Genomic DNA, 26381 nt, shown 5'->3' on the forward strand with positions numbered 1-26381 from the left:
CAGGGGGCTCCGTACCTGTGGCTTCACACAGGACATGACTCTGGGCAGCACTGGCCTCTGCTTTCCAGGTTCCTGTCCCTCAGCACATGTCTGGGCATGACCTGGACTTGAACTGAGCTCTGGCAGTGTGAGCCAGCAGCCAGGCTTCCCATGAAAAGTGCTCCCCAGAACGATGTCACTGTGGAGGGGCACTCTCACTTTGAAGGCAGTCATGTGATTGCAAAGAAACTTGGAAAATTTGCTTTTCCTGGGACTGCCACAGAGCTGAGCCATGAGATTTCCTGTCGTGACAGCCTCTAGCTTCCTTCTGTCTTGGGGTGGACAAGGTCTCCTGAGGACAGTGGAGAGGAGTGGGCAGGGCTGAGGGATTGAGGAGGCAGACTCCAGGGGTTCCTGTGGGAGTGTTCTGCTTAGGGCCTTGCCTGGCACAGGCAAGATGCAGAGTCCTTTCCCTCCTTCCCTCCTGATGAAAAAAATCAAGACCCAGACTAGCCCCCAAGAAAGAGATTTAAAGAGCTGGCTAAAAGGTCTCATTTTTTTTTTTTACAGAACAAGTTTGCTTTTTCGAAGACTAGGACTAGGGTAGGACCAGGGAAATTCAACAGGCACCGAACCTATTACTGAGCTACCCAGACAGTGGTGAGGCCCCAGAATGATGTGACATCGAGACAGCCCTCTGTGCCCCTTGTAGACAGCCCCCACCTCGGGCTCACGGACCAGTCTGGCTGCTGAGCTCCCAGGAGGTCTGAGGGTGTGACCTCTCTCCCCCTCAGCCTCCCTCCCTCCACCCACGCCCAGCCCAGGGCTGCCTATAAAGCTGGCCAGCCTGGCTCTCAGCAACCCAGCTGGGCCCCTCCTGGAGCCTCTTCCAGGGACACTTCTGCTCCGTTCCTGCTCCTCCCGAACGGCACCATGAGGCCCCTGTGGCTCTGCTGGGCACTCTGGGTGCTGCCCCCGGCCGGCCCCGGGGTGGCCCTGACAGGGGAGCAGATCCTGGGCAGCCTGCTGCAGCAGCTGCACCTCAGGGAGGTGCCCACCCTGGATAAGGCCAATGTGGAGGAGCTAGACACCCCTGGCCACGTGAGGGCCCAGTACGTGTCCCTGCTGCAGCGAGGCCACGGAGCCCGATCCCGAGGGAAGAGGTTCAGCCAAAACTTCCGAGGTGAGGCCTCCTCCCTTGCTGCAGCCTGGTCCTTGCAGGGGGAGGCTGCCCGAGGGCCAGGGGCCACGCGGGTGGGGGGAACCTCTGCCTCTGAGGTGGCTGAGCGGGGTCCCTGGTCTGGTCTCTGCCTGCACCAAGGGCCCTATATCTCAGGGTCGGGAGGAGGTGGGCCCCTGGGACCCGCTGCCCAAGTGGAGGCATCAGAGAAGAGGAGGGTGGAGAGGATGATGCAGCCCGGTTCTGCCTCAGTGCTGGGGGGGAGCCAGGGTTTCTGGGATTCCCTGACCTTGAGCAATTGGTTTTAAAATAAGGCTCCCAACCTGCTCGCTTCTCTGCAACATTGGTATGATGATGTCTGACTGGTCTCCTGGGGCTGTGACTGTAAAGTGCATGATCATGGAGAGATCATTCATGGGTAACCGAAGAATTAACTACAGTGTAACACCTGCCACTCAGCTGTCAGGGACAAGGCTGGCTTGAATTCCATTCAGCCTATCACCCCCTGGGCCTGGGGCTCACCTCCAGAGCCAGCCCCAAAGGCAGGTGCCCCAGGTGAGGATTCTGACACTTAAATGTCAGCTGAGGTAGGCCTGTCAGCTCTGGGTGCCAGAGCGGCCCCTGCCTGCTGCGGGTAGACTGTACGAACTGGGTCCCAGACCCGAGGGACATGCCCATGTAAAAGCTTGGCCCAGGGAGACAGGACAGGGGCCGATTTCTCCCGCCTGGCCACCCACTCTGTGGTTCTGCCATCCTCACACCCCCCGAGTGCGGAGGGCTCCCCTGACCCCGGCCCTGTCCCCAGAGGTGGCTGGCAGGTTCCTGGCGTCCGAAGCCTCCGCGCACCTGCTGGTGTTCCACCTGGAGCAGCGACTGCCGCCCGAGAGCGAGCTGGTGCAGGCCGTGCTGCGCCTCTTCCAGGAGCCGGTCCCCAAGGCCGCGCTCCGCAGGCACGAGCGGCTGTCCCCGCGCAGCGACCGAGCGCGCGTCACCGTCCAGTGGCTGCACGTCCGCGACGATGGCTCGAACCGCACCTCCCTGGTGGACTCCAGGTGGGGCGGGGCGGGGCGGGGCCGGGGGCGGGGCACCCCGAGGGGCGGGGACGCCACCCAGTCCCCGCCGCCGCGCGGGTCGCCCTCCGCTCAGGCCTGTGTCCGTGTGGTGGCGCAGGCTGGTGTCCGTCCACGAGAGCGGCTGGAGGGCCTTCGACGTGACGGAGGCCGTGCACTTCTGGCAGCAGCTGAGTCGGCCCCGGCAGCCGCTGCTGCTGCAGGTGTCAGTGCAGAGGGAGCACCTGGGCCCGCTGGCCTCCAGCGCCCACCAGCTGGTCCGCTTCGCTTCTCAGGGGCCGCGGGCCGCGGGGCAGGGCGAGCCCCAGCTGGAGCTGCACGCTCTGGACCTCAGGGACTATGGGTAGGCGTCGCGGGTCAGCCGGGAGCCCACGGGCCAGCTAGCGGGGAATTAAGCCGGTTGGGGCGGTGTCTCCGCAGGTACCCTGGGGAAGAACTAGCACGGAAAAGGTCTCCTCTGCCTCTGAGGAGTGGTATCACTTAGGATTTACTCTTTGGTTGTTTCTAGCTGTCCACCCTCATCACAAACACCCTGCAGTTAGGGGCACAATGAGAGATGGATCATGAATCTCACTCCGAGACGGTCCACTAGCCGCGCCCCACCCCTCAACTTCCGGGGCCCTTGACCTCGGCCCTCCCAGCTGACCAGTGCCCCTGCCTCTCCTTGCCCCACAGAGCTCAGGGCAACTGTGGTCCTGAGGAGCCAGGGCCCGTGGGCACCCGCTGCTGCCGCCGGGAGATGTACATTGACCTGCAGGACATGAAGTGGGCTGAGCACTGGGTCCTGGAGCCCCCGGGTTTCCTGGCCTACGAGTGTGTGGGCACCTGCCAGCAGCCTCCGGAGCCCCTGACCTTCAAGTGGCCGTTTCTGGGGCCAAGGCAGTGCGTCGCCTCGGAGATGACCTCGCTGCCCATGATTGTCAGCGTCAAGGAGGGGGGCAGGCTCAGGCCGCAGGTGGTCAGCCTACCCAACATGAGGGTGCAGAAGTGCAGCTGTGCCTCAGATGGGGCGCCAGTGCCAAGGAAGTTGGAGCCGTAGGGCAGGTGGACTCATGCACTGAAGCAGGTCCTACTGTAGATCCTAATTTTCTACTTAGCAAGTCACCCCTGCCCCAGTTTGAATGCCCATATTTTACCTTTCCCGGTGTGTTCTTCCTTTTCTTGTCCTTCTGTCCATCACCCACACCACCCCACAAGCACTTACATGAGTAACTAATGGAAGTTGGGTTGCTGAGCTCTAGAGGAAAATCCCGGCCTACTTGTTATAGGATGTAACTGAGCATGGGCAGATTGCCGGCTGGTAGCATCTGTTCCCTAGAAAATTCTCAGCTGAGTGTGGGACAGCACACCCTATGATGAGGACTGGGATGAGATTGATTTGCTCTATATATGATGAAGTAAAACAAAGCAAGACCATCCCTTTGCTCCCCCTAGGTAGGGAGACTTAAAAAAGAACCCTCGTTCCCCCAATTATTGACCCATTATGGACTTCTGTAAACATACTTGGGTCCTGTTCCCATGAGGGAGTGCTAGGAGAGAGGATGAAGGGCTACTGGCTAGAGGCAATGAACAGGGAATCAGGACACTTGGCTTCTGGATCTAACAGGGCCACAGCTATGAACTTAAGCAAATGCAGACATCTTTAGGCCACCGTTTCCTCTTAAAAAGGAAGAACTGGGATTCAGCTCTAAAACTTCATTGCCCTGGAGATCAGACAGCCCTAACCCACCCACTCCTCTGCACCCCCAGAGACCCAGCATTGCCTGCACATATTTAGTCATTTCCCTGTTTAGAGAACTTATCCCCAGAACCCACATGTATTTACTTTTCCTTTAATTTAGTAAAAAACAATTGAATGCAGATAATGTGCTGAAATAAAAGTGATGTTTCACTCTGTGTCTCTGTATTTAGTTTCTAGTACCCTTTACTAGAGAGAGGGGAGCAATAATAGGGAATGAGAGCAAAGTGACAAGAAGAAAGGAGGTGATATGACAGCGACTCTCCTCTAGAGGACGCTGAAGACTGCACTAAGATTAGATTACACTTTAATTTACAGTATCTTCATGCTCACACCCCCTCTCATTCCACAATTAGTATTGTAAACCACTACTCACATATACCACCTCTTTAGAAAGCACTTTAACCCTTGCAACTGTGCTTATGAGGATAGAGCAGGAGTGGGAGTGGTGACAATGGTGTATAAGCAAGCTAACATTTACTGAGCATTCACTATGAATCAGGGTGCTGTGGTAGGCAATTTTATACAATTGTATTGCTTAATACTTGCAACTAATTCCTAGAGCTAGGTATTAATCAAATGAAGAAATCAAGGCTGAGGCAATGTGAATCTGTTGAATCTCTACCCCATGGAATGGGTTCCAAAAAGTCCTTCGCACACCATGCCCCAGTAAGCACGCTCTGCTGATATAGACAGTAGTTAACACGTCATTTGGAAGCTGTCACATATGGCAGGTTACCTTTCCCAGTCAGCTGGGTTTCCTTATGCCTGGCTATTGAAATTCACGGACTCTATTTTTACCCACAAAACTAATTAACAGCAACTGAATATTGGAGGAAAAAATGGACAGCCAGGATTTGAGGACATGGCAAGAACGTTGTTGGAGGTAGGAGATGATTTGGCTCTGATTTGTAAATGGCTAGATCATCTCCATAAGATATCAGAAGGAAGCCTTTCCACTTAGGATATTTTGAGTTTCAGGGCAGAGAGCTGCTTTCTCTACAAGGACATCAATGTCATCTAAAGAATTCTACCAGCTACTCCGTGATATATCTGTGGCTCTAAAAGTTCTGTGGACTCCCAGCCAGTCACATGCAATCAGTGGCAAGGATGGGCCAACTTAAATCATCCCATGGGAGCTAAAAAATTCAGATTGGCTTCATTTCAAGATGTAAGGATGTGCTCATTAGCACAGGGATACGGTGTGGCAGACAGAACATTCTCTGCAAATCCATCCATGTTTTGCAGTCCTTCCCACAATCTTTGAAGCCTGTGACTCTGTTATGTCACATGGCAAAAGGGACTTTGCAGATGCAATTAAGGTACAGACCTTAAAATAGGAAGATGATCTCAGATTACTCCAATCTAATCACATGAGCCCTTCAAAACAAAGAACTTTCTCTGGCTGGAGACAGGAGAGATGAGGCTGCTGGAGGTCATGAAGAGGATATGACCTCTGGCTGACCTGTGAGTGGGACCCTGCAGCCAGAAATTCTTCATCCCCTCTTGTCCATGAGAAGTGAAATCTGCTTGCCTTTACGTTGCTAGAGGCTGCCCCAGGGACACAGCCTTGAGATAGTGATGTGGTGTTGAGACCATCTGGATAGTATAGTATATGTGACTAAACCCCTCTAAGGCCTCAATATAAACTTTGAAGATTTGGTGGGCTGGTGGACAGGTCCACTGGTCTTGCGGTTGCCCAACACAAATGTCATTTGTGAGTTTCCATGCTTATTACACCTGCCACCCACCCTCTGGAGTGGCTACCTCTCTGTTTGTCTCTCCCTGCCTTCCATGTATGGGTGCTGGTTTCAGATTACACCTGGGAAATTCCCTACAAGGTTGCCAACCAACAGAGGCAAACGAGGAGATCAGGGAGATCTGAAGCGTGAGGACTCAGCCTGCCATTGCTGGTTTGAAGATGATGTTGTAAGTACCAGGAGGCAATGAGCCAAGGAATATGAGTGGCTTCTAGAAGGTGAGAATGACTCCCAACTGACGACCAGCAAGGAAAGGGTATCTCAGTACTACAGCCACAGGAACCAAAATCTGCCAATAACCTGAGTGGGTCTGGATGCCAGTTCTCCCCTAGATCCTCCAGATAACAACCCAAATCAGCTGGCATCTTGATTTGGTCAGAGTGACCTGGAGGAGAGAAACCACTGGACCTATGCAGACTTCTCACCTACAAAATGTGAGATAATAAACTTGCTTTGTTTCAAGTGCTAAATTTATGGTGCATTGTTATGGCAGCAATGGAAAGTTAATAGACAATAAACCAAATTCTATTAGAAGTAAGGTGTAATTATATATTTTTTGACTTATAAAAGATGAAGTATCAACATTAAAGGTAATTTTGAGTGAACTGAAAACCATCCAAATCCCACCATCCTAAAATAAAGTTATTTTGATTTTTGCATATTTATTACATACAAACTGACCTGTTGACATAAACATGAACACATACTTGTTTTAAAGATTAAGCTTAACTAAAAATAGAAACATTGTATAACCTAGTAATTCCATTTTCAGGAATGTATTCAGAGAAAACAAAATCACTAATTTATGTGACTAAATTAATTAAAAGATATGTGAGCTTCTATATTTATTGCAGCATTGTTTACCATATAGCCAAGACATGGAAGCAACCTAAGTGTCCACCAATAGATTAATGGATAAAAATATGGTATACATACACAATGGAATATTGCTCAGCCATAAAAAAGAATGAGATTTTGCCATTTGAGACAACATAGATCAATCCAGAGGATATTATGCTAAATGAAATCATGCAGAGAAAGACAAATAACATATGATTTTACTTGTATGTGGAATTTAAAAAAAACAAATGAAAAAACAAACAAAATGGAAATAGTCTATTAAACACAGAGAACAGACTCATGGCTGCAATGTGGGGGGAAGGGCAGTGAAATAGTTGAAGGTGAAAAAGAGGGACAAACATCCATTTATAAAATAAATTAGTCCTGGGGATGAAAGTATAGCATAGGGAATATAGTGAATAATACTGTAATATCTTTGTATATTGACAGCATTTATTATGGCAAACATTTACTAATACATATAATCATCAAATCACTATTGCACACCTGAAACCAATATAATATTGTACATCAACTACACATCAATTTAAAAAGTGTAAAAAATAAAATAATTTTCTTTTTAAAAATCAAGTTTAAAATGAGCCTGATTGCAAAAGGAAAAAAGAAGTCTAGAGTTATATTCCAAATGAGTCATATTGGTTTTCTTTAGATTGTAGGATTAAAGGCAATGTTCATTCTCTCATTTGATAGAATTTCTAATTCTTTTTACAATCACACTGGATTATTGATGTAATGACAAAAAAATGTAACAATGTCTGCAAAATGTTAGGGATCTGGTGGACTTGCCATTTGATTAGCTGGGAGGAGCTCAGGAGTCTCCCTTATTCCCTTCATCACCTTCACTCTTAAAAGAGATGAGCCTGCTGTTAAGAGATAGACCAGGAAGGAGACCTGGAGGCCCTAAGACAAAGAACCTGGACAAGGGAAGCTGAAATGAAGCATTTCCACTTTGTCTGGGACACCTGGAGAGGGACAGGGGGCAGGACTGTGGAAAGGAAGGGGGAAAGGCAGGTAGAGCTGAACCCATCTGGCTAGTTGATGAGATGGTATGAGACAGGCAAAGGGGGGGCAGTCCTGGAGGCTTAGTGAACATCTCAATTTTCTTCCTAGACTGCTCTCTGTTCAGACGGAGTGAAAGGATAGAGTGGGCACCCAAGGAGACAGGTGCCAGATGTGGAAAGCATATGTCCATGGCAGCATGGCAACACCAGGCTGGGCCCTCCAGGTCATGTCCTGAGTGGTTGGGTAGAAAGGAGGGCCTTTCTTCATCTCATCTACCAAACACCGCACCCCAGGCATCCCAGGATGTAATCACCGTGGGAGCAACAGCCAGGGGCCATGGCACCAATGGAATGGGCCTTTAGTTAGCAAGGTCATTACAAGGGAATGAAGTGGGATTACCTAGAACAAAAAGGCATCCTATAGTAAGGGAGAATATATTTGTAAATGACATATCTGATAAGGGGTTAACATCCAAAATATATAAAGAACTCACATGCCTCAACATCCAAAAAGCAAATAACTGGATTTAAAAAAGGGCAGACTATCTGAACAGACACTTCTCCAAAGAAGAAATTCAGAGGGCCAACAGGCACATGAAAAGATGCTCCATATCGCTATTCATCAGGGAAATGCAAATTAAAACCGCAATGAGATACACCTCACACGAGTTAGGATGGCCAACATCGAAAAGACTAGGAACAACAAATGCTGGTGATGATGCAGAGAAAGGGGAACCCTCCTACACTGTTGGTGGAATGTAAATTAGTTCAGCCATTGTGGAAAGCAATACGGAGGTTCCTCAAAGAATTAAGAATAGAAATACCATTTGACCCAGGAATTCCACTCCTACGAATTTACCCTAAGAATGCAGGATCCCAGTTTCAAAGACATATGCACCCCTATGTTTATCACAACACTACTTAAAACAGCCAAGAAATGGAAGCAACCTAAGTATCTATCAGTAGATAAATGGATAAAGATGTGGTACATATACACAATGGAATATTATTCAGCCATAAGAAGAAAACAAATCCTACCATTTGCAACAACATGGATGGAGCTAGAGGGTATTATGCTCCGTGAAAGAAGCCAGGCAGAGAAAGACAAGTACCAAATGATTTCACTCATCATGGAGCATAACAACAAAGAAAAAACTGAAGGAACAAAACTGTAGCAGACTCAACAGAACCCAAGAATGGACTAACAGTTACCAAAGGGCAAGGGACTGGGGAGAGTGGGTGAGAGGGGAGGGGGAAAGGGAATAAGGGGCATTACAATTAGAACACATAATGAAGTGGGGGAGCATGGGGAAGGCAGTATAGCACAGAGAAGACAAGTAGTGACCCTATAGCATCTTACTATACTGATGGACAGTGACTGTAATGGGGTATGTGGTGGGGACTTGATAATGGGGGAAATCTAGTAACCACAATGTTGCTAATGTAATTGTATATTAATGATACCAAAAAAAAATAAATAAAAATAAATAAAAGATACTAGATTGAAAGCAAAAAAAAAAAGACATATGTACCCTTATGTTTATCATAGGACTATTTACAATAGCCAAGATATGGAAGAAACCTAAGTGTCCATCAGTAGATGAATGAATAAAGAAGATGTGGTACATATACATACTGAAATATTATTCAGCCATAAGAAAACAAATCCTACCATTTGCAACAACATGGATGGAAGCTAGAGGGTATTATGCTCAGTGAAATAAGCCAGGTGGAGAAAGACAAGTACCAAAGGATTTCACTCATTTGTGGAGTATAACAGAGCAAAACTGAAGGAACAAAACAGCAGCAGACTCAGACTCCAAGAAAGAACTAGTGGTTACCAAAGGGAAGGGGTTGGGGAGGGTGTGCAGGTGTGTAGGAAGGAAGAGAGAAGGGGATTAAGGGCATTACGATCAGCACACATAATGTGGGTGGGTCACCGGGATGGTGTATAACATGGAGAAGACAAGTAGTGACTCTATAGCATCTTACTATGCTGATGGACAGTGAATGCAATAGGGTATATGGCAGGGACTTAACAATATGGGTGACAATATGGCTGTAACCACAATGCTGCTCATGTAAAACCTTCATAAGATTGCATATCAATGATACCTTAATAAAAAAAAAAAAGAAATGGGACTGCCTACAAGTAAAATATACAAGGTGAGTTTGTGCTTATCAACTTTAAACACTGGAAATGAAAAAGTAATCAATCTCTAAGTACCAAAAAAAATAATTTAGTTCTGGCCAGTGGCTTGCACATACAAGCTTAGTCAGGAGGCCTGGGGGGCCTTGCTGCTCCCTGTCATGTAGTCTTCCCCGGCTGGTGACAAAGCCAGCATAGGGGTCACCAACACAACCTCCTTTCCTAGGCCCTCGTAGTCCTCCCCATATTGCACCTCTACTCCTGGAAGTTGAGAATGGATTGATGTATGTAAAAGGGCCTGACAGTGGTGAACGAGCATCCCCCACTCTGCCCCATCCACCTCCAACACACACTTAGCTTTGTCCATCCTGTTATGTTGCAGACAGAAGCCAGAGAGCCAGGGACAGCAAAGCAGCCCTGCAGCCTTCCCAGTGGACTGTGTGCCCCTAGAGGACTGGGCAGCATTAGGAAGTTCGCATCTTCCCTGACAAAGGCTCCTCTACAAGAAAAGAGGCCCAGTGGAAGCAGGTAGAGAGGCAGAAAGAAAGAAGAGGAAGGGTGAGTGCTGGCAGCCCTGGACTTTAGTCCACCCCAGGTTCTCATGAGGTAGATGCTCCTTCTACGTAGCTTGCTACCCAGTACCTTCCCAAAGCCTGGATCAAAAGGCCCCCTTTTCTTGTTTGAACTGTTGGGTTTGTGGTGTCAGAGTTCATGCTGGTGACCACTAGGCAGGCTGCAACATGGCCACCATGGGATGTCTTTAAAGTCTCTACATGTGGAACCCAAAATCTCACCTGTAGGGATGGATGCACACCAAGGAAACAGGAAAAAATTTTCTCAGGATGATAATTTCGAAAACTGATACAAATTTTGTGAGGACAGGGACTTCCATGTTCTGATGAGGTTTTGTCCCCAGAATCTGAATAAAAATCTATTGAATGAAACATGTTTATCTTTGTTAAGAATGGCTAAATTAGTGCAGTGCATCCACATAATGGAATGCTAAGTAGTCTCTAAAAACTTGTTTTAAATGACTTGTAATATTGGAAAATGCTTCTTACATATCTAGGATAGGCATTTCAAGACTATGTGTATATAACGCATTTCCAATGATGGAAAAAGTATATATGCCTAGAAGATAATGTTAAGAAATACACCAAACAAGAAACTCTTCTTAGGACGCATGATTATGGGTGATTTTAACTTTACTTTTTTTGCATTTTCCAAAATTTCCTCAATATGCAGGTATTATTTTTCCAATCAGGCATAGTTATAGAAATATTAACTTAACAGTAAATATTTAGTCCTCACTTAAGGGTGCAGAAACTGAGGCGGGGGCTCCAGGCAGACCAGGTGGGCCGTGGGTAATCACGTCTCCCCGCACTTCCAAGTCCCCGAGGAGCCCCTCCTTCCTCCGTGCTTCTCCTGTCACCTGTTCCCCACGGCCCCTTACTTATTACGACGAAGGGTAATGTACGATGACCGAGGGACACGCCATGTGTGGAGCCTTTTAAAGCAAGTGGCGATGATGGGATAGGGTCCGGCTTCATCACACTCGGCCAGGCCCCAGAGCCGGCAGCCCTCCAAGCGGGGCACTGAGTCCCTCCGCGTTCAGCACGACTGGCGCGCGGACCGGGGTGCGGCAGGCCTAACCCCGCAGAGCTCCGGCCGCAGCCTGCCGGAGGGTCCCGCTCCCAGTTCAATCAGCAGCACGCACAACTGCCCTTGCCCACCGATGGCGGCCGCCCGTTAGGCCAGCTATATCAGCCAGTCCTCCGCGTGGCCTCAGCCTGACGCCGAGGAGCCCAGGGCACGACGGTAGCCCCGCGCCTGGAGATAAGGAACTGTCAGCAGCGAACACCTTAGCTTCCGTCCGCCGTGTCCGCAGTCCACCACCAAAACCGTGCGCAGGAGGCGGGCACGCGGCCTGAGTCCCCAGCCGACATTTGGGTCCTCCCGAGCTCCTGGATGCGGATTGGTCACCCCCAAGCTCCAGGCCGCGGATTGGTCGCTCTGTCTGGGCGGGGCCATGCAAGGCTCTGCGCGCTCTGTCTGTGAGTGAGGCGGGGTCGGAGGGTTCCCGCTCGGAAGCTGCCGGCAGCTCTTCGGTTCCGGGACGCGGGACGCGGCAGGCTGCGTCCTTGAGCTCTCTGCCTTCCCCGGAGGCCCCCTCGGACGGGAGCTGAGCGTTTCTTGGCGCTGCCCGGCAGGCGCGGAGCCGGACCATGAGCGTGGGCTTCATCGGCGCCGGCCAGCTGGCTTCCGCTCTGGCGTGGGGCTGCGCGAGTCCCCGCCGGGCCTGTGAACCGCCCTCCACCCAAGAATATAGGTGGACGAGCGAAGAGGGCCTTGCGCCTGCTGGCGCCGAGTCGCTTCTTTTAAGCTGCATGACAGCCCTGTGTGCGCGGTCCGGCCTGGAGGGCAGAGGTCGGCACCGTTAGAGCGTCGTGTGTCTGTGCCTGCTTCACAGGGAAAGCACGCCGACGACCACCCATTGAAAGGCCCTGTCTTCTGCAGGCATCCTGTCCGCTCACAAGATAATAGCCAGCTCCCCGGAAATGGACCTGCCCACAGTGTCCTCGCTCCGGGTAGGTGACTCAGCGGGGCAGGGAGGCGGTGGAGGCCCAGGAGGAGGACGGCCTGAAGTCCCTGAGCTCCCGTGCTGGCCGCTGGCCTGCGCCCATCTCCATGCCAGGAGCACTATGACCCTCCAGACCCTCCACATTCCCATGCAAACAGACTGGTTGGTTAGAAGATTAATTGAGGTTATGCGAAAGCATCTGGCACATAGTAGGTACCTAGTGAATACTCGTTTTTCTTCATTGACTAGTTGTGTAACCTTAAGATACTCAGCTAGTCTGAGCCTCAGTTTCCTCATTTATAAAATGGAGACCACAGTAGCTACCTTGCTGAGTTATTCTGAGGCATGAACCTGGACTGTCAGTTGTTCTTTCTCTCTAAAAAAGGAATATCCCAAGCTGTCACCTGGACAGTGTGGGAGAGGATGTGTAATGGGGCAGAGGACAGGCAGTGTCTGTGCCTAGGATGGCTGATGTCCTAGCACTGGAGTGGCCCTGCTCCCACTTTGTCCTCCAGTCCACCCACGGAGACCATGCAGTATGATGGACAAGTGTCTGGGGTTGGGATAGGGCCTGACCCAGCTCTGCTTCCAACCACGTGCCAATACTCCGTCTTGCCCTTAGACTGTGCCACATGCCTACCATCGGGCCTTATTACTAGCAGAGAGTACCTTGGGTGCCAGAGGATGGTGGGGATGGGGAACAGCCATTTCCTGGTTGCCATGGAGAAGCTTGTCCATGCCCAGCACCGGTGCCCACTTTCCCAGTAGCAACACTGGAAAGGTGCCACAGGTGTAGAGGGAGACGCTAAGGGGACAGAGCAGGGAATTCCAGGCTGCAGCTGGCAGAGTGGACACAGCAGGGGTCCAGCTGCTTGAGAGGGCTGGGTGGAGAGACTTCCCTGTACTGTGAGCTGGGCAGTCTCCTCCTGCAGAAGATGGGTGTGAACCTGACCCAGAGCAAAAAGGAGACAGTGAAGCACAGTGACATCCTCTTCTTGGCTGTGAAGCCGCACATCATCCCCTTCATCCTGGATGAGATCGGGGCCGATGTCCAGGCCAGGTACACCGTGGTCTCCTGTGAGGCCGGTGTCACCATCAGCTCTGTGGAGAAGGTTCCTGTCTCAGCCCTGGTGTCCCTGTGAGAGGGCAGGGGTGGATGACCATGGGCCCTGCACCCTGGCCACTCACTCAGCCCTTTTCCTTACCCCAGAAGCTGATGGTATTCCAGCCGGCCCCAAGGTGATTCACTGCATGACCAACACACCTGTGGTGGTACGAGAGGGTGCCACGGTGTATGCCACAGGCACGCATGCCCTGGTGGAAGATGAGCAGCTTCTAGAGCAGCTCATGAGCAGTGTGGGCTTCTGCACAGAGGTGGAAGAGGACCTAATTGATGCTGTGACAGGGCTCAGTGGTAGCGGGCCTCCCTATGTGAGGCCCTCATTGCTTGCTCAGCCTTCTGGGGCCTCAGGAGCAGGATGGGCTACAGGCAGGCTTGGGCTTGGGGTGTTGCCTACCCCTTGGGTGTCGCGTGCCCTGTCCTCGCCGGCAAGAACAGCATGCAACAACAGCAGGATTCTTCTGCAGAAAGCTTTATTCTTCAGCTCTTTGTGAAACAAATGAGTTGGGCAGGACCCAGAGGGGAAGGAGAGGCTTGCTTATATAGTTCTCATGCTCTGACCTGGTTGGTGCGGCTCTATATGCCTTATTAGCATAACCATTTGGTGGGTCTCATTGGTCCTTATGCCAAGGCGCAATTAGCATGTAGTTTAGTGGTGTGGGATGATTTGTCATTAGGAAGTTCGGGGCCTTCCGGCTGCCCTGCATTGGGCGCTATTTTCTGAGCGCGGCTGCCAACATCTCCCCCTTTTTTGTCTAACAGAAGCTCAAGGCGGAACTTGCCAGCAGAGGCGGAGACAGAGGCCTGACCTCCATCATACTTCTTGATGCCCCCTTTATGGAGAGGGGTTCTGGGCATCTACCCCTATGCAGTCAGGCATGCCTCTCAGAGGGGTCCAAGACCTCTTGCAGTGCTTTGCCTCGCATCCTCTGGCTGGCGTTGGGACCGCTTGGTACAAAGGGTTTGGACCCTTTTTCTCAACCCTCTTGCACCATGAGCTTCTTAAAGAAAGCTGTGATTAAGCATTGAGGTACTCGGGCCTGGTGCAGTGCCACATGGGCTCAGGGTGCAAGAGCTACCTCAAGCTAAAGCCGAGCTTCCTTCTTAAGCATGTTGAGCCACACTTGGGGAGAGGCGCCAACGTCTATCGCCATTAGGGCTTGAGCAAGGATCACCTTGTCCTGCTTATGTTGGTTGCGGAGTCTGCATAACAACCAGAGTAAGAGCATGAGACCTCCAAGCAGGAACACGCCCATCCCAGCCATGCCCGCCCACTCCTTGACGTGGGAGAGAGCTCTGAGGAACCAGGAAGAGAGTCCTTCCGCTACGGAGATATCTAGACGGGTGGAGTTGATGTGGATAATTTCTCGCCGCAGCTCTTCTAGTGTCCCATCGAAGTCTTGGGACCAGTTTCCTGAAAGATACTGGGACAGGTCTCGTGACAGATTAGCTGCCCGTGTAAAATTTTTATATTGAATGCTAGTGATGCAGAGGGCACGATATTTCCGCTCACATCCCAATTGGGCCATTTGCCAGAGCACCTCTATTTGTTCCTCCACGAGATCTATGCGTTGATTGAGGATCATTATTCCTCCTTTCAGTTTGCCATCAAGTGTGGACTGTTGGTCCAGGGCAGAAGCTACTGAGGCTGCAAGGTTATTGAGCTCTGTAGCCGATTTGATGGAGGTGTCTAAAGCTATACCAGCGGCGGTGGCTGCGACCGCGGTCGCGGAGATCAGGAGCACTATGGCGGCTGTAACACCGAAATCGCGCCTTTCTCGAAACAGAGTCATGGTGTTAGGGGCGTCTACGGGAACAGGGACCCAACGGGGGATGCGGACTACCAAAGCATTGGTAAAGTTACGCGCATCCCAACACTGAGACAGAAAGCAGGTTTCATTGGAGCAGGAGTCAAAGCTACTATTGGATAAGATAAACAGAAATGGGGGGTATACGCATACTGGAGAAGGTGGAAAAAGGGAATTAGGTGACTCTGGACCTGATTTTGCTGAACACGTGTAGTTCTCGTTGTTATGGGTCATGATCATGTTCCAGTGTGCGCGCATGTGGTTATTCTCGCACCAAAAGGTGATATTTTTTACACCGATTCCCCCACCCTGGAGGGCGGAAAAGGGGGAGAGGTCGGTACACGAGCCATTGACTCCACACAGCATCCATTTATGGAAGGGGTTCATGCTCAGCTGCTGACGAAACTCGCCTTCGAGCACCTTTACTGGCCACCAAGCCTCATTGGCTGGCCGTCCCTCCATATCTGGGGAGATGGTAAACTCCTGCCTCTCAGTTGCCCACATTACTACAGTTGACTGACAGTCAGTCCAGGGCCACAGCTCTCCCTCATAGTCGCCCACACAATGGGAGGCATATTTGGGTTGACGAGGCCTGTCGGTGGAATTGTTCCTGGGAGAGTGTACAAATGTGCCATTGATCCAGAGAACCATCTGGTGGATAGTCATGTTCTTATAGGACGGGCTCCCTTCCTTATTAGGCCCTTCAAATTTAGCTGACATAACGGGGAGGCTACTGGCCTCTAGAATTATGTCACTGAACCATCCGTATTTCCTCCGTTTCAGGGAGATACAGCCAGCTAGATTCTGAGTGGTGAAGCATAATGACCCATTAGTTACGAAGGATCGGTTTTCTCCCAGGGGAGCTACTAGGGTGTCTTTAACTAAGTAGGGCAAGTTCATACTAGCATTGGTAGTGAAAAAGCGTGGAAAAACGGCTGCATTGAAACGGACAGGCATAGGCTTAGGAAAGGCAGACAGGATTCCCCATCTCAATACTCCCTGAGTCGGGGTCTCCAGTGTCAGGAGCAGGGTCAGGAGGTACAGCGAAGTCATCTCCTTTGTTTAGGACTTTCCTCGTTAGGCGCTCCGGGATCCAGAAGGGATTTTCTTCACCCTGGGGGAAAACACACACAGCTCCCCTGGATCTGATTATGATTGGATCCGGGCCCTTCCATTGGTTAGATAACACGTCCTTCCATTTTACTAGTTCTTGTGGGTCTTTTGGCCACTGATTATGGCGATCCGCTGCTGTATGGCTTTGAGCATCCAGATTCAAAAAATTTATAGTGAAAAGTGCTAGGGCTATGGCAGTTTTTGGTGTGGGGGGTATATCTTCAATTCCCCCTTTTTGTTTAAGTAAATAGGATTTGAGCATGCGGTTCGCGCGTTCCACAATCCCTTGACCCTGTGGGTTGTAGGGAAGGCCAGTGATATGTTTTATCCCCATGTGATGACAAAATTGAGCAAATTTTGTAGAGGTATAGGCTGGGCCATTGTCTGTTTTCAGAATCTGTGGTAACCCCCATGCGCTCCAAGCCTCAAGGCAGTGCTGGATGACATGGGAAGCTTTCTCTCCTGACAATGGGGAGGCAAAGATGACTCCTGAACAAGTATCCACGGATACATGTACATATTTCAGTTTCCCAAAAGACGAAATATGCGTCACATCCATTTGCCAAACTTGTAAAGGCCTAATACCTCTGGGGTTGATCCCAACATGAGGTGTGGGAAGGAAGCTGCAGCAATGTTGGCAGCTAAGGACAATGTTCCTAGCTTCGGCCCTGGTTATGCTAAACCGCCTGCGCAGCGTTTCGGCCGTGACATGAAACTGTGTGTGGAATTTTGAAGCTGTGGTGACAGGGTCTAGCAGGGGAAAGGCTATGCTTCTGGTTGCGAGGTCTGCCAGGTGGTTGCCTTGGGTCATAGGCCCGGGAAGGCCTGAATGTGCTCTGATATGAGTTATATACAAAGGAGATTGCCTATGAAGTAGTGCTGATTGTATCTGTTTGAACAAAGTGGCTACTGGGCTGGATGCTTTAATTAGCCCGGCCACTTCTAGAGATTTGACTGCATTAACTACATAACAGGAGTCAGACACAATATTTAAAGGTTCAGGAAAGATTTGTAGGACCTCTAAGACTATGCGACATTCCACTATTTGTGGAGTGTCAGGCGTGTAGCCTTTTGTCACAACTTTGCCATCATGGACATAGGCACCTGTGCCTGTCTTAGACCCGTCCGTGTAAACTGTTTTTCCATGAGGCAGCGGGGTTAGGCTAGTGACCTGAGGGAATACTAGGAGATGATTTTTGGCGAAGTTGATGAGGGGATGTTTAGGGAAATGATTATCAAAGGTTCCTGAGAAACTGTAAGCAAGTATGGCCCAATCATCGTTCATAGCACATAATACTTGTATCTGTTCTACGCTGTAAGGGGTTATAATTTTAGCTGGAGCCTCTCCGAAATGTGTCATGGAGGTTTTTACTCCTCTCAAAGCAAGTTTGGCCACGGCTGCTGGATAGTACTCTATTGTCCTAGCCTGAGAGGCTTGGGGATGAATCCAGATCAGTGGGCCGTGCTGCCATAAGACTGCTGTTGGCAGCTCTGGGGTGGGAAGGACACACAACTCAAAGGGTTCATTCGATTGCACTCTATTTAATTGTGCTGTCATCAAAGCCTGTTCTACTTTGCGAATGGCTTGTAATGCCTCAGGTGTGAGGGAGCGCGGTGACGTTAGTTGTGGGTCTCCTTCTAGGGTTTTAAATAGTGGAGTCAATTCAGTGGTGGGTATCTTTAAGTATGGGCGCAACCAATTAATATCCCCTAGGAGTTTTTGGAAGTCATTCAAATTTCGCAATTGATTATGTCTTATCTCAAGCTTTTGGGGGCAAATTACATCTGTGTAAATGGTTGCTCCTAGGAATTTGCTAACACTAGATTTTTGGACCTTCTCGCTTGCTATATTCAGTCTCCAATTTTCTAGGGATCTAGTGAGATCTATATATGCTTCTTCTATTTCCGCTGGTTGTGGGGAGCAAAGAAGGATGTCATCCATGTAATGGATGATCTTTAGCGTGGGATAGGTCTTACGAATTGGGTCTAGCGCTCGCTGAACGTACAGTTGACATATGGTGGGGCTATTTGCCATTCCTTGAGGGAGGACCTTCCACTGAAATCTGGCATCGGGTTGTTCATGGTTAATAGCTGGCAAAGTAAAAGCAAATCTTTCCCTGTCCTTGGAGCTTAGAGGTATAGAAAAGAAACAATCTTTAATATCTATTATGAGCACTTTCCATTCTTTGGGTAAGGCAGAGAGGAGTGGCAGTCCCCGTTGTACGGGTCCAAGCATTCTCATTTGAGCATTTACTGCTCTCAGATCATGAAGCAACCTCCATGATCCTGACCTTTTCCTGATTACAAATATGGGTGTGTTCCATGGGGACACAGAGGGTTCTAGGTGTCCCACTTGGAGCTGCTCTTGCACTAAGCAATGAGCTGCTTCTAATTTTTCAGAGGATAGGGGCCACTGAGGAACCCATACGGCCTCCTCTGTGAGCCAAGGTATGGGCATGGCATCTTCAATGGCCCCTATGAAAAACCCAGGCCGTGACGGTCATTCTTTACTTTGGGCAGGATGGGCTCTATGTGTCCCTGTTGGTGTTTCCCCAGCCCCTTGCCAGGGATGTATCCCATGTCCATCATCATGCCTTGGGCGGGGGTGGAGTATTCATTAATGAGTTTGAGGCCTAAGTCTCTCATGACATCCCTCCCCCATAAATTGACCGGTAGAGGGAGTACATAAGGGGTGACTGTACCCTCTTGTCCTTCAGGGGCTCGCCATTTCAATGGTTTGGCACTAATTGAAGGGCTTGACTCATATCCTAAACCTTGTAATGAATGTGAGGATTGGGTCACAGGCCACTTGGAGGGCCACCAGGTTGCAGAGATAATACTTTTATCTGCTCCAGTGTCTAGGATTCCCTCAAAGCTCTTTCCCTCTATTTGAAGAGTTAATTTTGGTCTGTCTGCTAAATCTAATACTATGAAGGCTGAATCCCAGTCAGAGGAGCCGAAGCCCCTTTCTCCCCTCTCTGTGTTGGTAGCAGGATAATTGGCGTGGAGACTAGGTAAAACTAAGAGCTGGGCTATGCGGTCTCCCGGGGATATAGGATAGATTCCTCTGGGAGCCGAACACATGATTTTTACCTGTCCTTCATAATCTTGATCTATGACTCCGGGATGAACTACCAGGCCTTTCAATGCAGCAGAAGAGCGCCCTAGGAGTAACCCAATGGTATTTGGTGGTAGGGGGCCTTTAAAGTCTGAAGGGATAGGCTGAACTCCCATCTGTGGAGTCAACACTATTCTGGTGGTGGCACGGATGTCCAATCCCGCGGAACCTGAAGTGGCTCTCCTTGGGGGGCCTGGTTGTTCCCGAATGACACTTGCGTGCTGGTTGCCCCATATATTTGCGGGCCCTGGTGACGGGGGCCCCTCTGGGCGTTTTTTGGCAACTCTAAGGGTTTCCCTTCTATATCTTTAATAGACCGGCACTCATTAGCCCAATGCCTGCCTTTCTTACACTTAGGGCACAACTCAGGGGTCTTTTGGGTTGTTTGTTCTGAAGCTGGGCTCCTACACTCTCTCTTTATATGTCCTAATTTCCCGCATTGAAAGCATTTGATACTTCTGTTAGTGATCCTGGCTTGTTTGTGGCTCTGTAATATGGCCGCGGCTAGGCCCGCATTGGTGAGTGGCCCTCCTATTTCTCTACAGGCTTTCAACCAGGCATGTATCCCTTTTTGTTTCCAGGGTGTTATCGCCTGTCTGCATTCCTTGGTACATTGTTCAAATACTAATTGCTCCACTAGGGGCATTGCTTGTTCCTGATCTCCAAATATTCTGCCTGCGGCCTCCATCATACGAGCGACAAAGTCAGAAAATGGCTCGCTCAGCCCCTGAATAATTTTTGTCAAATTGCCTGATACTTCTCCTTTGTTGGTGAGGGCTTTCCATGCCTTGGCGGCGCACGTGTTTATTTGTGCGTATACCTGTAAGGGGAAGGCGGTCTGGTCAGCTACCCACTGTCCTTGGCCCGTCAGCATATCATATGACCACGCAGGCTGTCCTTCGGCCGCGTTTGCGCGTGCCTGGGTCATGCTGATATCATGCCACAATGCCTTCCATTCTATGTATTGCCCCATACTAGAAAGGCATGCCTTAGTTACATATTGCCAGTCTGCGGGTGTCATGGCTGTCTCTGTTAATCTCTCAACTTGTGCTATGGTATAGTTAGCACTGACTCCATAAGCCCGAACGGATTCTGCTAACTCCTTAACTTGTTTATGGCTCAGGGGCTGGTGAGAGCGTACACCGTTATCCTCAAATACAGGAAACATTTGTCTAATTGCCTGAAGAGTATCTGGGTGGCAAAAGGAGAGTGCGCCACTCACGTAAGGTGGCGGGGCAAAGGGCGTCGGGGGACACCCTGCTTTCATTTTTTCCTTGGTCCGCTTTTCAACTTTGCTGGTTCCCTTACTTCTACACTCTGCGGTTTTATTTTCTTCCCCTTCCTCTGCGGACGTTAATTCCTCCTCAGATTCCCTATTGGAGAGTTGGAGGTCCCTCAACTCTTTCCAGGGGTATTTACTATTTTCTCCGAGGCGATCGTCACTCGCTTCTCGGGGCTCTTTCGCTTTTGCCCTAGGCGGGCTTTCTCCCTCACTCTGAGGTTTCTTTACCTTCGTTTTTGTGGCCTTTTTTTGGCCGCGCGCGCTCTCTGTTTCCCGTTCCGTTTCTGACATGCTCTCTTGGATATCTGTCAATGCTCTCTGACCTTCTTTTATTACCTTTTCACATCTCTCATCTTGCAGACAAGCTCTAATCAGTTTCCAGAGGGGCCTGGTGCCTCCCCTCAGGCTACCCTCCTCCTCCTCTCTATCAAGATCTTTCCCCAGTTTGTCCCAGCTCGGGATTGAGAGGGACCCTGAACAAATGAACCAGGGGGCCACACGGTCTATCTCCTTCACAAAAGATCCTAAGACTTTGCTGGAGACCTTCAAGGTTCGCTCTTTGAGAGCTGTCTGCAGCGCCGTGACTAATGACGGTGCATTCCCCATGGTGCCTCCTTATTTACAGAGAACCATCAACCATCATCCTAAAAAGCAGGGGCCTCTCGGAACTTACCCCTCCGGGCTTTCTTCTGACCTGCAGTTCTGAATCCTCTCCAGATGTCTGAAGGGTCCTCCCTGTGCCGGTGATGTTCTGGTTCCCGGGTTTCGGCACCACTTGTCGCGTGCCCTGTCCTCGCCGGCAAGAACAGCATGCAACAACAGCAGGATTCTTCTGCAGAAAGCTTTATTCTTCAGCTCTTTGTGAAACAAATGAGTTGGGCAGGACCCAGAGGGGAAGGAGAGGCTTGCTTATATAGTTCTCATGCTCTGACCTGGTTGGTGCGGCTCTATATGCCTTATTAGCATAACCATTTGGTGGGTCTCATTGGTCCTTATGCCAAGGCGCAATTAGCATGTAGTTTAGTGGTGTGGGATGATTTGTCATTAGGAAGTTCGGGGCCTTCCGGCTGCCCTGCATTGGGCGCTATTTTCTGAGCGCGGCTGCCAACACTTGGGTGGGGCTGGCTGGGGTAGGAGGTTGACCCTGGAGCTAGCTCAGTCATCAGGAAGGGCAGACCTTACAGTGTGGCCCCTGAGTGCCTGCTGCCCTGAGACTTAGTCAGTGAGTATCCCCCTAGGCATTCATGGTCCTCAATGTGTTGGCTGATGGTGGGGTGAAGATGGGCCTGCCACAGCGTTTGGCAGTCCGACTGGGGGCCCAGGCTTTGTTGGTCAGTATCTTTCCTCTATATGTTCTGGATCGGGGTGTAGGATGGGGCTTCTTGTTGGCTCAGCTCTGCGAACAGGGGTCGGTTGGGAAGCTGGGATATGGATTGGGGATGAACATTGGGCACAGAGAATCCCGCACAAGCAGTTTTCTCTGATACTCCCTTCCTGTAGGGGGCTGCCAAGATGTTGCTAGACTCGGAGCAGCACCCAGGCCAGCTCAAGGACAATGTCTGCTCCCCGGGGGGGTGCCACCATCCATGCCTTGTACTTCCTGGAGAGTGGGGGCTTCCGCTCCTTGCTCATCAATGCAGTTGAGGCCTCTTACGTCCGAACACGGTGGGTCACTCTCCTTCCCCACCCCAGGCCTCCATTCCTACTGGCCCCTGGACTGGGCACCATTTTGCAGAACCTGCTGCCTTCTGTTCTGTGTTCAAAGCCATGTGTTTTTGGCTTGTTGAGCTAGAGTTTGCAGGCCCTACTTCATTCTTACCACAGTTCTGGTAGCTGTGATTAGCTTTGATCTGTAGGTGAGGAAGTTGAGGCTCAGAAAGATGAATTTCCCCAGGTCGAACAGTAAGTGGCAGAAGCAGGATTTGGCTTCACATCTGGTGCCAAACCCCATGATTTTTGACACTCTTTCCCCTTATGACCATAGACCCACTTGGAACTCTGCATCCGTGTGATAACTTAGTTAAATGGTACTTCTGAGGAGCTTGGGAGAGCATTTAGTCTGAGGTTCTACTTTCAGGTGGTGTCATGAAAAGTTGGGGCTTATGTGGATGGGGAAGCCTCGAGAAGCTCTGGCTGCTCTCAACCTCTTTGGGTCCTTATCTACAGAGAGTTACAGTCCATGGCTGACCAAGAAAAAATCTCCCCAGCTGCGCTCAAGAAGACCGTCCTTGACAAAGTGAAGCTGGAGTCCCCCCACGGTGTCCACACTGCCCCATTCCAGCTCAGGGAGGCTCCTCACAGGAAATCACGCCCCAGGAGACAAGAAGGACTGAGGCAGCTTCTGCCTGCCTTTAATGAGTAGGGCCCTCAACTGGGGGCTGGGCAGCTCCAGCAGGCTCAGATAGTTTCAGGTCCTTGTGCTAAATCCTCCTTAAGTCCATCCAGACCCTGCAGCTCTAGACCCCTTCCCCTGCCATGTTGTGAGATGCTCTGAAGAGAGAGTTGATGCTGGGGTCAGATGCAGTTCGGCAGACCTCCTGCTGCTGGAGGAGAAAGGCATGGTAAGAAGGTCTGGAGAGGAGGGAGGTTGTGACAGCTTCAACTGGGGTCCTCTAGCTGGAGCCCAAGGCAGGGTCAGTGTAATGCCAAGCCAGGGGGGTGAGAGGTGCAAACATGACAAGGACTTTTCTCTTTGGATTGATAAATGGAAAAGAAGTGAGTGACTTAGAATTGTCACAATTAATCAGAAACAGAAAAGTAGACTATGCTTATATTTAACCCCTGCTTCATAGGTGTACAGTTGAAAAAATATTCTGTACTGCTAAGTTGAGCTGCTTTAATAAAGTTTTGTTTTGTATTACCCTACTTTTCTTATGCTTAATCTCAAGTCATCATTCTAGAGAACTTGGGGCCTTACCAGGTGCTGTGTGTTTCAGTTGGGGAGTGCTGTCTAAAGGCAAGAGGCAGGGATGAGGGGAGGTAGAGCCAGGGCAGAGAGCTGCCGCCTGGCCCTCAGGAGCAGGGGCAAGAGATTGTGTCCTTGGATGCCAAAGCTCACAGCAGAGCAGAGCCAAGTGGCCTGGGTGTGTGATGGGGCAGCAGCCCAAACACAAAGGAGGAAGCTGTCCACTCTGTAGTGGGCCAGGCCCTGTGCTAAGACCAGACAGCTGCCCTCTGTGGAAGGAGCTGTTCTTTCCCTCACTCTGGAAGAAGCTGAGACTGGTGGGGATGAGCTTCAGGTCAGCAATGGGGCCATCTGTTTTCTTAGCCTCTGGCTCTCCTGCCTCCCAGAAGCCGAGGCTGCATGTGCCATTTACAAGGTTCCTCCGTAGATGTTGAGGTTGTGCTTCCTCCAGAGGCTCAGTGAGTATGAAGTGGGTATGAAGTGAGACCATGGGTATGGAATTGCTCAACAGAATGTACAGAACACAGACCCTTCATGCACGTGATGCTTGTCCTTCACCCTCTCACTGAGGAGGGAGGAGAGCCATTGCTGCCGGAGTCCAGCATCCCTGGCTCAGCTCCAAACCTGAGAGTCCGGAAAAGGTTCCTCTGTGGCCAAAGTGGCAAGTAGGACAACACTGTGCTGCATTTTAAAGTTCCCATTGCATGGCAGGCCCTTTACATAAAATCTTACAGTCCGACTGGGTATAATTAACAGGGGAAGCTCAGAGGTTAAATAAGTTGCCCCAAAAGAATGAATATACAGCTCACCAAAGATGCACAAATGAGCACATGACTGGCTCTCAGTATTGGTAAGGAGACACAAAGTCCAAGGAGATGCCACTGCATGCTCAGTGTGACTCTAATTAGTTAAAAAATTAAAATGTTGGCAAGGGTGTGGAGAGGTTAGAACCCTCAAGTATTGCTGTGGGGAGGGAAAGTGGTATAGCCACTCTGGAAAACCTGCTGGCGGTTCTTTGAAAGCTTAAGCATAGAGTTAGGTACCTACCTTTTGTGCTTTAGGTACCTATCCAAGAGAACACATGTCCACACAAAGCTTGCACATGAGTGGTCACGGAAGCATTATTCATACTAGCCATGAAGTGGAAGTAACCCAAATATCTATCAACTGGTGGATGGTTAAAATGTATTATGTCTGCACAATGTTAACCATAGAAAGAATGTGATGAACCACAAAACATGCTAAGCAAAAGAAGCCAGTCACAAGAGGACAAGTTACAATTCCATTTATATGAAATGTCCAGAAAATTCAAACCCATAGAGACAGAGGTAGTGGCTGCCTGGGGCCTGGAGGGGGCATGGGAAAAGTGAGCAGTTGGTTTGGAACAATGAAATTATTAAAATAGATGTGATGTTTGCACAACTCTACATACATGGTCATCGACATGGAGAGTGGGTGAATTTTATGGTCCTTATGTTACACTTCATAAGGCTTTTTAAAAACAAAATAAGTAAGCTAGGAAGTAGTACCAGGACACAAATCCATGTCTGGTAACCAGACCCTGTCCTCCCTGCACTATGCCTGCTGGTGGGTGGTCCTAGGTGACAGGAGACAGTCCCTTCATCCCCTGCAAGGCCACCTTCCCAGGCCTGAATCCACCAACATACCTTTACTGAGGCCCCACTGACTTCCAGGCCCTGGCTTACGCCCGGTGTACAGGGTTGATCTGGCCCCAGTGAATCCTTACCCACTAAGGACACAAAGACTTTTGCTTCTGAGCTTGATCAGATAAGGTCAAGGCTAGATTTGACTGAAGGCAGACGCACCCCCAGCCCTCCAGGGAGAGGGAGAAGGGGGTCATCCTTTGGAAAACAGGCCATCTCTCCTGGGAAACCTCAGGCCTGCCCCCATCCCAGCTGCTCCCCTTCTCAAGGGCTGATAGCTCCCTGAGGAGGTCAAAAGGACCCCCAGGGTGTCAAACCCTGGAAAGAGGTTCCAGAGCTTGTGGCCTGAGCCATGAGGAAAACGCCTGAATGCCCCACATGCCTTTTAGGAATAAGAGCTGGCAGGAGAGGTTGGCGCAGCCCTTTCAGTCAGCACCTGTGACTGCTCCTCCATGCCAGTGTCCTGCAAAGCTGGGAGTGACCTGTCAGTAGGCTGTCCTTGCTTGGAATTGCACAAGGGCTGAGGACAGATGTGGATGCAGAGAGATGGGGAAACGGGAAGGCAGAGGAAAAGGCAACGTTTGCACCCTGCTGAGTCCCAGCTCCCACCATGCCTGGACAGCCAGGCCTAGAGCAGCCCCGGGCTGCCTGTCATAACTGGCTTCCCTTGAGATCCCAAACACCAGAACATGGGCAGAAACAGATGCTGGCGTTATGCAAAAGCAGTAGCATTGGAAAATGACATGCACCTCCTCTCCAGGTCCAAGCCAGTGTGCAGAGTATCTGCCTCTACATAAGAAGGAAGAATGTGAAATTGGATAAAGAAACTTTAGAAGGATACCCAGAACACCAACAAAAGGGGTGCGTGGAGCAGGAGCACAGAGGGAGTGTGGCAGATGGGGGAGAGTCAGGAGCAAGACTTCCTGACAGGTCTCTTTATACTGTATTGATTTAAGAATTGTAGGAGAGGGTCACCTAGTCGCCAAATACATTTGAAAACCTTTAGGGGCTGCCAGGATGCCCTGGCCAAGCTGCTATCCAGGGCGCATGCC

General features: G+C 50.2%; 2 protein-coding genes across 2 annotated transcripts; both read left to right on the forward strand.

Moving 5' to 3' along the window:
- The first annotated feature begins 786 nt into the window (after window positions 1-786).
- LOC118970650 (left-right determination factor 1-like) lies at window positions 787-4125 on the forward strand. Its single transcript, XM_037008984.2, has 4 exons — window positions 787-1162; window positions 1965-2211; window positions 2330-2572; window positions 2905-4125. Exons 1-4 carry the CDS (start codon window positions 913-915, stop codon window positions 3266-3268), a joined length of 1104 nt encoding a protein of 367 aa, XP_036864879.1. The 5' UTR covers window positions 787-912; the 3' UTR covers window positions 3269-4125.
- Window positions 4126-10360: 6235 nt separating this feature from the next.
- PYCR2 (pyrroline-5-carboxylate reductase 2) lies at window positions 10361-23625 on the forward strand. The gene is given in 10 exon segments (XM_073216648.1): window positions 10361-12020; window positions 12240-12326; window positions 13252-13431; window positions 13530-13548; window positions 13551-13750; window positions 21999-22091; window positions 22261-22329; window positions 22331-22425; window positions 22927-23011; window positions 23013-23625. Coding segments are annotated over 10 exon segments (966 nt in total). The 5' UTR covers window positions 10361-11963; the 3' UTR covers window positions 23094-23625.
- The last annotated feature ends 2756 nt before the right edge of the window (window positions 23626-26381 follow it).

The sequence above is a fragment of the Manis javanica genome, chromosome 11, assembly GCF_040802235.1.
Source record: "Manis javanica isolate MJ-LG chromosome 11, MJ_LKY, whole genome shotgun sequence".
In the NCBI taxonomy this organism is placed as follows: domain Eukaryota; kingdom Metazoa; phylum Chordata; class Mammalia; order Pholidota; family Manidae; genus Manis; species Manis javanica.

Coding starts and splice junctions, on each gene's coding strand:
- LOC118970650 (XM_037008984.2), top strand. CDS start 913: ATGAGGCCCCTGTGGCTCTGCTGGGCACTCTGGGTGCTGCCCCCGGCC. Junction 1,163..1,964: donor GTTCAGCCAAAACTTCCGAG/GTGAGGCCTCCT, acceptor CCCTGTCCCCAG/AGGTGGCTGGCAGGTTCCTG. Junction 2,212..2,329: donor ACCTCCCTGGTGGACTCCAG/GTGGGGCGGGGC, acceptor GTGGTGGCGCAG/GCTGGTGTCCGTCCACGAGA.